At 46.3% G+C, this 16513-nt stretch overlaps 1 protein-coding gene across 1 annotated transcript in view; it reads right to left on the bottom strand.

Annotated features, from left to right (window-relative positions):
- Positions 1 to 16513, bottom strand: part of recql5 (RecQ helicase-like 5) — a 124974-nt gene that overhangs the window by 15544 nt on the left and 92917 nt on the right. Inside the window, exons 15-16 of the mRNA XM_084328428.1 lie at positions 11320 to 11502; positions 4454 to 5109 (exon numbers count right to left, since the gene is read on the bottom strand). Coding sequence (XP_084184554.1) covers positions 4454 to 5109; positions 11320 to 11502 — 839 coding nt within the window. The remainder of the gene's footprint in view (positions 1 to 4453; positions 5110 to 11319; positions 11503 to 16513) is intronic.

Raw genomic sequence — 16513 nt, 5'->3', positions numbered from 1 at the left:
ATACCGGCAGCCATCAGGCTCCACAACGCCAGTCCTTCATACCGGCGGCCATCAGGCTCCACAACGCCAGTCCTTCATACTGGCGGCCATCAGGCTCCACAACACCAGTCCTTCATACCGGCGGCCATCAGGCTCCACAACACCAGTCCTTCATACCAGCGTCCATCAGGCTCCACAACACCAGTCCTTCATACCGGCGGCCATCAGGCTCCACAACACCAGTCCTTCATACCGGCGGCCATCAGGCTCCACAACACCAGTCCTTCATACCGGCGGCCATCAGGCTCCACAACACCAGTCCTTCATACCGGCGGCCATCAGGCTCCACAACACCAGTCCTTCATACCGGCGGCCATCAGGCTCCACAACACCAGTCCTTCATACCAGCGGCCATCAGGCTCCACAACAGTGGGCAGGGACTGCTGCCAGACATCCAACTACTAGGAACCTATTGTACTGTAGTTGACTCCCACCTAAAAGGACAATATACTACCTTATGCATACCGAACCTTATGTGAATACTGTATACTTCATCAGAGCATATATTTAGCATTTAAGCATTTTTTTTATCATATATTAGATGAGATTTAGATTATTATAATTTTTTTGACCCACTTTTTCTCCCCATTTTCAATTTTTCTCCCATCCCAATTTCGTATATATCCAATTCTTCCCTCCCCTGTCTTGAACGTTGCTAGACTATGCCTCCCACTGGTCGGCTGTAGTGAGGACAGAAGCCTTGCATCACAGCTCGAACTCTCAGTGGCAAGGAGTAACGCGTGAGAGGCTCACGCTGCCCCCCGATACTTCCTGCTTCCGCCGCACCGGCGTCAGCAAACCGACCTGTAGGAGTCGCTGTCCACAACGTCAAATCCCCACCCACCGGCTTTCCCACCCTCTAACACTTGCCAATTGTGTTAGTATGAATGACCGGTCAGCCGGTAGCAACGCCAACCAGCGTATCCTGCGTTAGAGGCGAGCGCCTTGCCCACTGCGCCAATCAGCCGCCCCCCGAGATTTAGATTATTAGATTATATATTATAACTATATTTATTGTAGGGAAAATATAACTGAGAGGGCATACATAGTAGTGTTGTCACGATACTGGAATTTCGACACGATACCTTGAAAAGTGTATATATATATATATTTTTTTTTAGTTTTTTTAACAAATTTTGCTTTTGTTGCTGGTTGATTCGCCTCAGCTTCTCTCTGGTACTATACGAGAAGATAAATACACTTTTAAAACCCTTTGTTTTAAAAAGTGAGAGAGAAGAAATGTGTGACTGAGCGCACCTTTCTAGTTTTGTACTAGTGTAGTATGGATGGGCTCTACCCAACGTTGGAAACGGGGTAGCGTTGTGTCGAGTTCAGCGTGTACTTACTAGTGTAGTATGGATGGGCTCTACCTAACGTTGGAAACGGGGTAGCGTTGTGTCGAGTTCAGCGTGTACTAGTGTAGTATGGATGGGCTCTACCTAACGTTGGAAACGGGGTAGCGTTGTGTCGAGTTCAGCGTGTACTAGTGTAGTATGGATGGGCTCTACCTAACGTTGGAAACGGGGTAGCGTTGTGTCGAGTTCATGCGTGTACTGGTGTAGTGTGGGTGGGCTCGGCTTGACGTTACTCCGTTTCCATGAAGTAATTATGAAGGTGGCCAGCTAGCTAGCATAAGCTAACGGAGCTAACGGACTAGCTAACGTTAGCTAATAGCTTTGTTTACAAACTGAAGACAGGTCTGACGCGTCTGTGAGGGGGAGGAGGCTGCAGCAGCTTGTGTCTGTTGGTCTCTGAGGAGGAGGAGGACAGCAGCGTGTCTGTCTGTCAACAACTTGCGGGAGCAAGCCAGCTGGTATCGATACTGCAGAAAGTATCGGTATTTCGGGAAATGAGTATAGAAACCGTTTTAAATATTCAGTATCGGTATGTATCGATACTTCGATATTTTTGACAACACTAATACATACCCTCATCTTGCACCGTGTTGCCCATATGCACATGTCCAGAGTTATTTAATTATATTGATTTGTTATATTGTTTACACTGCTTTTTTATTCCATTTTATTTGTACTTCTCCACTATACTATAATTATGTCACCTGTACCATGTCGTCTTCTACTACCTGTACCTCCCCTCCCCCCTCCCCCATGCTGCTATGATGCCTGAAATTTCCCCCAGGGGATCAATAAATCATTGGCTGTGATCTCCCTTGTGTGGCCTCCATATATGCCACACACATCAGGCGGAAAGGGGAGGTGGTGATCGGTGATCCCTCTCACCCTGCTTACTACCTCTTTAACCCCCTTCCCTCTGGTAGAAGACTCCAAAGTCTCAGGTGTAGGATATCTAGTTTTAAGAATAGTACATATCCCGGGGTTGTCCGTCACCAATCATCAAATTTGCTGACGACACAGTGGTGGTGGGCCTGATCTCTGCAAACGACGAGAGGGCCTACCTGGATGAGGTCAAGGTCCTGGCGGGATGGTGCCAGGAAAACAGCCTCTCCCTGAACGTCAGCAAAACAAAGGAGATGATTGTGGACTTCAGAAGGTCGGGGGTCAAGGACTACAGCCCCCTCAGCATCGACGGGGCACCGGTTGAGAGAGTGAACAGCTTTAAGTACCTCGGAGCCTACATATCCGAGGACTTGACATGGACCACACACATTGACAGTGTTGTGAAGAAGGCACGACAACGCCTCTACTTCCTCAGGCGCCTAAGGAAGTTCCAAGTCAGTCAAAAGATCCTTAAGAACTTCTACTCATGTACAATAGAGAGCATCCTGACTGGCAACATCACCTCCTGGTTTGGGAATAGCACTGCACAAGACCGAAGCAGACTACAAAGAGTGACGCGGTCAGCCGAACGCACAATTGGAGGGGGGCTCCCCACCCTCCAGAACATTTACAACAAGCGGTGCAGGGGCAAGGCTAAGAGAATCATTAAGGACTCCAGTCACCCGAACAACTGCCTCTTTGAACTGCTGCGGTCAGGCAAGCGATACCGGAGTCTCAAGGCGAGCACAGAAAGACTCAGAAGAAGCTTCTATCCCCAGGCCATCAGGCTGCTCAACGAACAATGAACACTACACAACAACCATCAAACGCACATAGCACACACATCCACACGCACACGCTCACTTTAAACAAACACACTGTAGCACCCACTCCCCACACTTTATATTTATTGATAAAGGATTGCACTACAACTCGTACACCTTACTGTAAATTGTACCCAAATTGTACCTCATCCCATTTCTGCTTTGCACTATATAGTATTGTATATTAGTACACTGCATAGTATTGTATATTATATGGTAACTCAGTTACGTCTATTCTGCATCGAACATTGTACATATGTCTATACTGAACACTGTGACCTCATTTTCTACTTCTAATTTACATGCTATACTATGTTATTGATACTTATCTTGTCTAGCACAGTCTCTGGAGCGTAACAGTAAGAAGCATTTTGTATAAAAGTATTCTGTACTTCTGTATGACAACTATTAAAGAAACTTGAAACTTGAACACCTGAACTCAAGTCCTAATGCACAGGCACTCTGTACCATATAAGGGCTAGCTGAGCTCTTTTAGGCACTGTAGCATTTTTTTTGTATCGTTTGTGAAATACTTCTATTGTAGGGATTGCATTGCATGTATTCTTGTACGTTTTTATATTGTATGTTTTTATACTGTATGTAGGCCTACACTGTATGGTTGGCACCAAGACCAATCCCAATCAACCATGTGTTGAAATGGCAAAGTTTTCTATCTATCTAAAGGAATATCCTATCTTATTATTATCCAAAGGAGCTTTATTATATTGTTGCGTTCTCAGTTCTGAAACAGATGATTTAGCTATGAACTCAGAACAATCCCCTCTCAGTGTCACCTATAAAATCCTCCTCAATTCACCGTCTATGGAGCAGCCTCAGACATCATACTTGATGACATCACAACTTTGAGTTCTAACACCAGAGGAACAACATGAACGTGAATCTGAAATCGTGGCGTAGTGCCCCTTTAAGTGCTCATTATGTCCAGACATTTTTAGATATACGGTCACTTTAAACAAAATGGAAAGGACACTTTAAAGGAACAAGGAAAATAAAGGTCACTTTAAGGAAAGAACTGATGTGGTTCTTGTATAGTATAGTTTAAAAAAGAGCAAGTATAGCATAAGGAAATAGAGTAAAAACTGTATATTGTAGAGTAGTGTACATAGGACCCAGTGCCTTAATCCGTAGCTAACATTGTATTGCATTATCTCACAACTTTAGCATGTCTATTTTATCATGCCTATTTTATGTCTATTTTATTACCCGTTTATTATGTCTATTTTATTATTTAGTATTATTGCACAATCAAAGCTGGCATGGCCACCCGCATTTCACTGTATGCCCTGGTATGTATGTGACAAATAAACCTCTTGAATCTTGAGAGCGTCTTACTCTGTTTCAGGCTCCTCCGGCGGCACCTTCACCTCCTCCACTTCAAAACGGACCTCCTCCACATCACCACCACCACCATCATCATCATCATCATCATCATCGTCGTCATCATCTTCTATAACTATGGCTTCTGTTTTAATGTCCGCTTTGACGGCGTCATTGGGAATCGTTTGGACAGGGCTAGCGTCTGCAGATGTCGTCTCCGCTGTGCCCGGTCCCTCTGTGGCGGGGGAGTGTCCCAGCATGGCCATGTCGTCCTCTGGGATGCTAACCACGGCAACCTCCTCCTCCTCCTCCTCCTCCTCTTCCTCCTCCTCCTGGATCTTCCTCCCGAAGAACGTGGTGATGCTGTGGGACTTCTTGGCGGCTTCCGCCAGCTTCTGCCTCTTCTTGCCCGGGCTGCTCAGAGCGGCGGCGGTGGCCTGGGCCTTGGCTCTGATGGATGACGTCACGGTTGAAGATGAAGACGACGAAGCGTTCTCTTTCCTCTTCCCCCTCTCCCCCCCCTCCTCCTCCTCCCCAGAGCCTTCCGGGCCGTCGTGGTAGAAGCCTCCGCCCTCCGCTGCCTCTCCGTTAGATGCCGTCAGCAGCTCCCTGGCGGTCTGGAAGGGGTTCGAGGAGCCGCGCAGACCTGCTCCTATTCTCTTACGCTTCAGCTGGTGGAGGGAGAAGAGAGGAGGAAGAGATAGAGGAGGAAGAGATAGAGGAGGAAGAGAGGGAGGAGAGAGAGGAGAGAGGGAGAAAGAGAGGAGGAAGAGAGGGAGAAGAGAGAGGAAGAGAGAGAGGAGGAAGAGAGGGGGGAGAGAGGAGGAAGAGAAGAGGAAGATGGAGAAGAGAGGAGGATGAGAGGGAGAAGAGAGGGAGAAGGGAGTGAGAAGAGAGGAGGGAGAAGAGAGGGAGAAGAAATATCCAATAGGGTTATAGGATAACCTTCGTTATATAGCGCAATAGCTCACTCTCTGCTCTATATTGGAACACAAGAGCGGAGCAGAGCCCGAAAAATGTACCCGCTGAGGTCCCCTACAACCATCAGAACACGGGGGAGGGTCCGGGAGCAGGACACTGACTGTGCGAAAGAGGGACAGCACCCAACAAACGCACAGGGTGAGCAGACCGCGGGACAGAAGGGGCCGCGACTACTCGACCGCGCACCCGGTACGCTACCAGGGAACGCACGTAAAAACAAAAGACTGTTACCGCTTCCACACCTCGTTAAACCCTGATGCTGCCCACAAGGTGTTCCGAGGGGTCGGGATTCAAAAACCCCGACCCCGCGGGCGAAGCCGTAGCAGCGGGGCTCGAAGGAGGTCCCAGCCCCAGGCCACTCAAGGCAGGCTTACCGCAGAGTCCGGGGGCCAGGACCCCCAAAAAGGGACCTGGTGAGGTCAATGAGGCCGTAGCATCGAAGCTCTGTAAGGAGGTTTTCTCTCTGAGGAGGAGGCTCCGCTGAGGGGGGGGGAGGCTCCGAAGAACTTCCAGAGGAGGCTCTGAAACTCCCCGAGGAGGAGGCTCCGAGGCTCTCTGAGGAGGCTTCCCCCCATAATCTCATGGGGTCAGCTGGCGCACCGGGGAGACAAACACTCCAAAAAGGAGGTTGATCCCTTAATCCAGGCCGACAGGTAACAAGAGCAGAGCTCGACCTGCGCCCGGAGGGCTGTGAACTGACTGTAAAAACAGTACCCCGGCAGCCCACCTGCCAAGCGGGGGGAGGGGAGGGTGTTCGACATGCCTTGCACAATGTGATAGTCACGGACCCCCACTCCGCCAGTAAACTGACATCGCCACAAACCCTGATCCCACCAATCTATTAATCCCGCGGGGTCGGGGTTCAGAGAAAGAGTTCGACACAATTGGCAGAAGTCATAAAACATGCGGGGGCATACCCTCGAGGAGCCGGAGCCGGATCCAGGCTCTGTCAGAGAGTTGACTCCGCTATCGGCATGCCGGGGAGACAACCATCCCAACAGAAAAGGGTTGCTCGCTTAACCCATTAAAAAACCCGGAAAACACAACTGCGCGTATATACAGGCTATATAATGCAGTTTAAGGCATTTCAGGCTTAAAAAAGGGTTAACCCAGGCCAACAGGTAACAAGGGCAAGGCCCGACCCGTGCCTGGAGGACCGGGAACTACACAGGGGCGCTTAGAGGGGCTGACTGATAATAAGCAGCCCCCCGACGGCCCCCCCCCCCACCCCCACCGAGCGGGGAGGGAGGGGTAAAATGAGTGGAGAAAGGAAAAAAAACACTCAGTTTGCAGAAAGGGTACAATATATATATATAGTACTATGGTCCAATGCACACAACTGTTAAAGGAAAACTCCATCATTTTGGGAAATTAGCTTATTTAACATCTTCCCTGGAGTTAGACAAGAAGATGCATACCTTTTTCGTCTCTCTGCATGCATTGGGCTTAGGGAACGCCTGGACCATTAGCCAAGCTTAGCTTCATCACTGGAAGTGGGGCAGACATCTAGCCTAGTTCACTACAGTCAGGAAATATACTCCAAATACAATCAAAATACAACTCCCTAACATTCCTGTAAACATGTTGTGACCTGTGTATTTACCACGGAGAGTCACACGAGTCTCCCAGACACACAAGTCTCCCAGTCACATGAGTCTCCCAGTCACACAAGTCTCCCAGTCACACAAGTCTCCAAGTCACACAAGTCTCCCAGTCACACAAGTCTCCCAGTCACACAAGTCTCCCAGTCACACAAGTCTCCCAGTCACACAAGTCTCCAAGTCGCACAAGTCTCCCAGTCACACATGTCTCCAAGTCACACAAGTCTCCCAGTCACACAAGTCTACCAGTCACACAAGTCTCCCAGTCGCACAAGTCTCCAAGTCACACGAGTCTCCCAGTCACACGTCTCCCAGTCACACATGTCTCCCAGTCACACGAGTCTTCGTCACACAAGTCACACAAGTATCCAAGTCACACAAGTCTCCCAGTCACACAAGTCTCCCAGTCACACAAGTCTCCCAGTCACACAAGTCTCGTCTCCCAGTCACACAAGTCTCCCAGTCACACAAGTCTCCCAGTCACACAAGTCTCCCAGTCACACAAGTCTCCAAGTCACACAAGTCTCCCAGACACACAAGTCTCCAAGTCATATGAGTCTCCCAGTCACACAAGTGACTTGGAGACTTGTGTGACTGGGAGATTTGTGTGACTGGGAGACTTGTGTGACTTGTGTGACTGGGAGACGTGGTAAATATACAGGTCACAACATGTTTACAGGAACGTTTGGGAGTTGTATTTTGATTGTATTTGGAGTATATTTCCTGACTGTAGTGAACTAGGCTAAATGTCTGCCCCACTTCCAGTGATGAAGCTAAGCTAGGCTAACGGTCCAGGCGTTCCCTAAGCCCAATGCATGCAGAGAGAGACGAAAAAGGTATGTATCTTCTTGTCTAACTCCAGGGAAGATGTTAAATAAGCTAATTTCCCAAAATGGAGTTTTCCTTTAACACTTTGATCGCCGGGGTTAAATTCATAATTTACCATCCCTCGCCAGCTCTATTTGTCTATGGAGAAGTTCCCCTTCTTTGCAGGGCTATAACTTTTTAAATTGTATTGCTAAATTGACATTATTATGGCCCATTCAATGTCCTATATATATTGTTCAGGGTGTAGCAACGTTATACTTTTTCATTCACATATTCATACTAAAATACGGTCTAAAGTATAAGTATGTTTTTATCGTTTTCTGCAGCTTTCTCCAGAACTTGATTTATAGCCCTAAATGCATTATATTGATGATCAAATACAGTTTGGTAGGAATCTGTGCGAGATAAAAAATGTCAACTGGATGTGCTTCTAGGAGTTACTACGTATGATCTGATGTTGACCGGATGGGCGGGGGGTCGTTTATAATTCCGTGGGCAACGTTATATCATTCATCTAGTGTGGGTGATATGATCATCAGAGCAGTTTATATGGAACACGTTAAAAAAAAACGCTGACCGTAGCTTCCTCATAGCGTTGGGCGATGAGCGTGGAGCAGAGATATTCCTATTATGGGATGTAGAAATACCCGATCCATTTCCAGGTTGTATAATAGTATATACGTCCAAATCATGTTGTTTATCGAGTTATTTGCACCGATCGGTGTTCACTGTGTCAAGATGGAGTCCCTCTAACGATAGCGAGTGCCCGGACGAAATATGGGTGAGCACCACTTCATCCACAGATCACATCCTGTTGGGCGATCTGCCGATCGGCCACCAGATGGCGCTCTTGAACCGTTAGAGAGTTGAGTGGGGCTCAGCAGTATATCTCAGGTCTCCGGGGGAGAAATATGATTTCGATCACAGATTTTTGAAATATTGATATCAAAGACGTGTTACGGCATCTTCGGCAGAATGACGAGTTTCCGCGTCTCCGGCGATTAAAGTGTTAAGGGGATGTAGATCAGAGGAAGACGTTTGTCTTGTCCACATCGGGGTCCCCCATTTTCAACTTGTAGTGGCATTTTTATGACACAACATTCATGACATTAGCCCCTGTGGCGTCCGGCCCGCCCTGGCATTTCCCCCCCGGAAAAGCTCAGGGCCCTTCGGGTTAATGAGAACATATCTGTGACCTGGCTGACACCGGGTTGAATTGATCCGGTCCGGCGCGACCAGGATGAGTCCCGTGCCCCTTCACGCTGCCGCCCCTCTCCAATGAAGAGGGGGATAGGTACACGTTTCGATCAAAAAACACCACAGGGGGCGCCACCAAGACGGTCTGTATGCGAACGCACAGCTCCCGGTGGCCCATCTAACGGGCGTAACCCCCCCCCCGTTGATGTTTAATCCCCCCCCCCTCCTCCCCATGAAGAGCAGGATATGCAACGTCGGGGGAGCTGACGGGACGGAGACCTACGCACTTGCGTGATGATGCTAAAGCGCACGAGGGACTCCGCCCTTAGTGAGAGAGGTGCGCTCGTTTTGAGCCACAACCTCCCCGTCCACAGTCAGTATTTTAGAGGACATAACCGTTTCCAAAGGGAAGGGTTTATCCTCATCCCCCCTCAACCAACCCCATGTAAATACGAAGCATGTAAGAAGTGAAAACAAAGCGCGGCTACCAGCCGTGCGGTGTGTCACAAATGAAAGGCACATACAAGCGTATTTGCTTCATTGCATTGCACGACCAAAGCACAGCCGCTAACCATTAACCATGGGGGCAGACCGCGTCTGTGTAAAAGAAGTGTCCACCGAAAACCCATGGCTGTTTCATACGTGAAAAACGTGTTACCCGCCATGTTTTCACTTTACCACTTAAAGTGACATACCGGCGGGATGAAGAGAGGGACAAAAGCCCTTGGCTACGTGCTAATGTTCATTGCTTTGCAAAGCTAACCTAAATAGCAACACCACTCGCGGATTCAGAGTTTACATTTGTTCAAAAACGTGTCCCCACATGAATCGCATAACTCTCCTCATACAAGAAAAACGCTGCCCGACAATTACTTTAGCTGCTTTCAAACAGAAAAGGACAGCGGGTCTTATTGCTTATTTCGTACACATACCCAAAATACAGTGAATAATCACACGTCTATTACAACAAAAACCGTCACGCTCAAAAGAGGGACTTTTTATTTAACAAAGTATTTTGAGGACGGGGGGAGGGAGGGGAGAAAATTATAGGGTGTTAAACACAAAATATGACAGCCGGAGAGGGAGAACAGAGCCGTCATCTCCCGTCGCTCGTGGAGCATCCTCGCTTGCCCCCTCGGGCAGATGGCCCGAGGGGACGGTTCGGGGGTGCAGCTTGCGCTCGCAGGTCCCTACGTCTCTCCCCGGGCGCAGGGTATCTGGTACCAGGCCGAGGTACGGTGTCGGACTCTCCCCCTCGGTAGCGAGCCCTCTTGCTGGCTCTGGGGTCAGCGGTTGCACTGGCTGTAGCCTTAAGGCGCCGTTCCCCCGCCCCCTCCGTATAATCCTCAGTCTCCATCGGATGCAATGGAGAGGCAACGGCGGAATCCCTCCTCGGAGCCAGCTGTTCCGCAGAGGCGAACGCCTCGGGTCCTGCGTACTGAACACCGCCAGACCACCCGCTCCTGCTGCTCACCGCAGAGTGACGGGAGCGAGCAGAGGCGGAGAGCTTGCGCCGCAAGTCGTCACCCATCAAAGAGACCGTCGGACCAGCCGACTGTCTCCCGGCGGGGACGCTGGAACCGGAGGGCCACCTTACTGGGGAGGGGCGCTCGACGGCTGCCGGGCGGCGCACACCCAGCTCTGCGCGCCGCTGAGGCTCACCTTCCTGCCACAAACGTGGAGTCAGGGAACGTCCGCGGTGCACGGAGGAGGTTGCGACTGTGAACCGCTGGTGGAGGCTTGAGCGGTAGTTCAAGACTGTGAACCGCTGGTGGAGGCTTGAGCGGTAGATCAAGACTGTGAACCGCTGGTGGAGGCTTGAGCGGTAGATCAAGACTGTGAACCGCTGGTGGAGGCTTGAGCGGTAGTTCACGACTGTGAACCGCTGGTGGAGGCCTGAGCGGTAGTTCCCAGGTCCCGGTGGTGATGTCCTTTTCAGTTTCTAGGAAAAACAAAAGGGACAGCAACACAATTGAAATCTAACTAATAACTAACTAACTTTCGCTGCGAAGAGTGCTTGTAGCCACGGACTTCCGTGAGTGAAAGATAGGGAAGAGCGGAAGTGCGGTCACACCCCTTGCTTATATACATGGGCGGATGTGGGCGTGGCCGGACAGGTGTAGGTGCACTGTGGCAGAACGTTTTCAAGATCACAATAGGTGATAGGGAATGTTCCAATATAGAGCAGAGCGTGAGCTATTGCGCTATATAACCTATTTTCCATAAGGTGTCCGACTGACACTGAATATAGAGCCCTGCATTGCAGCGTCTTACCGAGTAGACCTGGGAGGCGGTTGTGAAGCCCTGCAGCTCCTCTGAGACGGAGAAGGAGGAAGATGAGGCCGCTTCCTCTTGGAGTTTTGGCTTTGTTTCTCTGGTCTCACCGGAGCGGTTGCTGTTCACCCCACCGGCTGTTTGTCCTTTTAGAACAGGTGCTCCTTTCTTCAACTCAGAGACCTTCAGAGGAAACGAAGAAGTTACTAGGACTGTTACTAGGACTGTTACTATGACTGTTACTATTACTTACTAGGGCTGTTACTATGACTGTTACTATGACTGTTACTAGGACTGTTACTAGGGCTGTTACTATGACTGTTACTAGGACTGTTACTAGGACTGTTACTAGGGCTGTTACTAGGACTGTTACTAGGACTGTTACTAGGACTAGGACTGTTACTAGGACTGTTACTAGGACTGTTACTAGGGCTGTTACTAGGACAGGGCTGTACAGTGCGACATATATATCGCACGTGCTACAGCAACAGCGGTCTGTGCGATGAATGGATTTACTTCACTAGCACTGGTGCGATAGGGATTCTGTTCATATAGATACTCTTATTTTGAAAATCCTGTAGCGGGTCTCATTTCTGCCCACGCGCAGCTCCAGCTATAATAACTAGGCTCCGATAGCTACAGTAGCAACGTTCAGGTGCATATGATACTCTTATTTAGAAAAAACTCTGTGACAACTCGACGAGTCATATCCGCCCTATCCGTGCTTCTGCAAGCAGAGCAGCGCGTTGGTCGTTTGGTGCGCAGCAGCAGTGCGCCTACACGTCCCGAAATAAGTCCGTGGTGTTTTTTTTTTCTCTCAACGGGTCATCTACATGCTTTGCACCGTCGCCTAGGGGTGGGCGATATGACGATATTAAATAAATATCGGGTACAGTTCATAAACGATACACTTTTTAAACGTATCGCGGACATCGTGATGTTTCTCACAATCCCTCACATCAGTTTATAAGCCGCCGCGGTTGAGATGACTTACTTTGGCGCAGGGCTTGCCTTTACTCTCTCCGTCTCTCCCTCTCAAAAAATGCACACACTCGCCCCAACTTACACGCACGCCCATGCGCACACACACACACACACCCAGAGACGGAGAGGCGGCGCCACAGGTTTGTTTTGAGGAGACAGCCGGGGATACGAGAGTGTGAGAAGTGGAGAGAGCTTCGCGAGTTTAAATGTTAGCCCTACATGTTTTATTCAGAAACGTCAATGGAATATGGAGGCGCCGATGTGGATGAACTGGTAGTAGCCTCGCGTTCTAACGGTTAGCATTGCAGCTAGCGTAATTGAGCTAATAAGGCACTGGATTAATACAGTAGCTTGATAGCTAGCGTCGAAATCCTCTGTCGCGTTGAAGATGACGTCACGGCGCCCCAGCTACACTGACGGGGGGGGGGGGGGTACCGTCTTTATATATATCTATGGGGGGGTACTACCGAGCCGAGTAGGTACCGTGCAGACCGTGGAAAAGCGGCATAAGAGAATACTTCATGTTTCATGCAATTAAAAAGTAAATATATATATTAGTGCTGTCAGGTGATTAAAAAAATTTATCTAATTAATTACAGGATTTGTAATTAATTTATCTAATTAATCACATTTTAATCGCATAACCATTTTATGCCTGATATTCTATATTCTATAATCATATTTCAAATTGCATGTGTCCGGATGGCAGAATTCAGTACTTGTTGGAGCCAAAGCTATATTTAGGTTATTGTATTATATAATTGTCATAATAGAACATTCTAGAACATTTGTGATGCCACAGTATGATGTCATGGTCGAACATTCTAGAACATTTGTGATGATGTCATAGCCGAACATTCTAGAACATCAAACATTCTAGAACATTTGTGGTGATGTCATAGCCGAACATTCTAGAACATTGAACATTCTAGAACATTTGTGGTGATGTCATGACCGAACCTTCTAGAACATTTCTATACAGTATATTCAGCTATTCTCTCAGCCAGGTCAGTGTGCATCTTTGGACCAGCCATTTGGATATCTTTGTTTTACACTGGAGTGGCTGTGGACATAATTTTTCTTTATCAACGAACGTACTACTCACGAGTAAGTAATTGTAACCAGTAGAGTGGAACGTCTGCCCTCATAGTACTGTATCTACAAAACCTTCTGTTGAATCATCTTCCATTGATTAATTTGCTTAGATGTTTCAGGTATAATAATAAACTTTATAATAAACTTTATTTGTAGAGCACCTTTCATACAGAAACTGCAGCTCAAAGTGCTTCACAACAGAAAAAAGACAGGCATAAAATGAGCACATATGAGACATATAAAATCTGTTTTTCACATTAGGATCTAACATCCCAACAGGCCACCTTGTTTATGGTTTGATTCAGTTTTAAATAGACAATAATAAAAAGATGCCAAAGATGTCCATCATTATCATTTAGTTATGGTCAATGTGTTACTCATTCAGTATATATATATATATATATATATATAAATTTAAATAAACACAACCATTTTATGCCTGATATTCTATAATCATATTTCAAATTACATGTGTCCGGATGGCAGAATTCAGTACTTGTAGGAGCCAAAGCTATATTTAGGTTATTGTATTATATAATTGTCATAATAGAACATTCTAGAACATTTGTGATGTCACAGTATGATGTCGGTCGAACATTCTAGAACATTTGTGATGATGTCATAGACGAACATTATAGATTCTAGAACATTGAACATGCTAGAACATTTGTGGTGATGTCATAGCCGAACATTCTAGAACATTGAACATTCTAGAACATTTGTGGTGATGTCATGACTGAACCTTCTAGAACATTTCTATACAGTATATTCAGCAATTCTCTCAGCCAGGTCAGTGTCAGGTCTGGTCAATTTTAGCATGGTGTTATTCAGTCAAAGATACAATTTTTTTTTATTGATATTCTCATTTGGTTCATTACTATTTACTCAACCCTAGTAACAGACACACTGGGAATACATTCCCTGAGATCCATAGATGGCCCTAGAATCAGATACAATACCAAGAACATGCAAATGCAGGGACTATTTTAATCGTCATGTTGGCGTGACTGTATGCTTCAAAGGGTTAAATCGGGGGCGCCCCCCAGTGGCGAACCACATAGTTCCACTTTTTAAACGTATCGCGGACATCGTGATGTTTCTCACAATCCCTCACATCAGTTTATAAGCCGCCGCGGTTGAGATGACTTACTTTGGCGCAGCGCTTGCCTTTACTCTCTCCGTCTCTCCCTCTCAAAAAATGCACACACTCGCCCCAACTTACACGCACGCCCATGCGCGCACACACACACACACCCAGAGAGGCGGCGCCACAGGTTTGTTTTGAGGAGACAGCCGGGGATACGAGAGTGTGAGAAGTGGAGAGAGCTTCGCGAGTTTAAATGTTAGCCCTACATGTTTTATTCAGAAACGTCAATGGAATATGGAGGCGCCGATGTGGATGAACTGGTAGTAGCCTCGCGTTCTAACGGTTAGCATTGCAGCTAGCGTAATTGAGCTAATAAGGCACTGGATTAATACAGTAGCTTGATAGCTAGCGTCGAAATCCTCTGTCGCGTTGAAGATGACGTCACGGCGCCCCAGCTACACTGACGGGGGGGGGGGGGGGTACCGTCTTTATATATATCTATGGGGGGGTACTACCGAGCCGAGTAGGTACCGTGCAGACCGTGGAAAAGCGGCATAAGAGAATACTTCATAATGTTTCATGCAATTAAAATAAATATATATATTAGTGCTGTCAGGTGATTAAAAAAATGTATCTAATTAATTACAGGATTTGTAATTAATTTATCTAATTAATCACATTTTAATCGCATAACCATTTTATGCCTGATATTCTATATTCTATAATCATATTTCAAATTGCATGTGTCCGGATGGCAGAATTCAGTACTTGTTGGAGCCAAAGCTATATTTAGGTTATTGTATTATATAATTGTCATAATAGAACATTCTAGAACATTTGTGATGCCACAGTATGATGTCATGGTCGAACATTCTAGAACATTTGTGATAATGTCATAGCCGAACATTCTAGAACATCAAACATTCTAGAATATTTGTGGTGATGTCATAGCCGAACATTCTAGAACATTGAACATTCTAGAACATTTGTGGTGATGTCATGACCGAACCTTCTAGAACATTTCTATACAGTATATTCAGCTATTTCAGCCAGGTCAGTGTGCATCTTTGGACCAGCCATTTGGATATCTTTGTTTTACACTGGAGTGGCTGTGGACATAATTTTTCTTTATCAACGAACGTACTACTCACGAGTAAGTAATTGTAACCAGTAGAGTGGAACGTCTGCCCTCATAGTACTGTATCTACAAAACCTTCTGTTGAATCATCTTCCATTGATTAATTTGCTTAGATTTTTCAGGTATAATAATAAACTTTATAATAAACTTTATTTGTAGAGCACCTTTCATACAGAAACTGCAGCTCAAAGTGCTTCACAACAGAAAAAAGACAGGCATAAAATGAGCACATATGAGACATATAAAATCTGTTTTTCACATTAGGATCTAACATCCCAACAGGCCACCTTGTTTATGGTTTGATTCAGTTTTAAATAGACAATAATAAAAAGATGCCAAAGATGTCCATCATTATCATTTAGTTATGGTCAATGTGTTACTCATTCAATATATATATATATATATATATATATATATATATAAATTAAAATAAACACAACCATTTTATGCCTGATATTCTATATTCTATAATCATATTTCAAATTGCATGTGTCCGGATGGCAGAATTCAGTACTTGTAGGAGCCAAAGCTATATTTAGGTTATTGTATTATATAATTGTCATAATAGAACATTCTAGAACATTTGTGATGTCACAGTATGATGTCGGTCGAACATTCTAGAACATTTGTGATGATGTCATAGACGACCTTTATAGATTCTAGAACATTGAACATGCTAGAACATTTGTGGTGATGTCATAGCCGAACATTCTAGAACATTGAACATTCTAGAACATTTGTGGTGATGTCATGACTGAACCTTCTAGAACATTTCTATACAGTATATTCAGCTATTCTCTCAGCCAGGTCAGTGTCAGGTCTGGTCAATTTTAACATGGTGTTATTCAGTCAAAGATACAATTTTTTTTATTGATATTCTCATTTGGTTC

Source organism: Notolepis coatsorum (genome assembly GCF_963971535.1).
Source record: "Notolepis coatsorum genome assembly, chromosome: 14".
In the NCBI taxonomy this organism is placed as follows: Eukaryota; Metazoa; Chordata; class Actinopteri; order Aulopiformes; family Paralepididae; genus Notolepis; species Notolepis coatsorum.
Note: the sequence above shows the minus strand (reverse complement) of the source record. Positions and strands in the feature narration are given on the sequence as shown.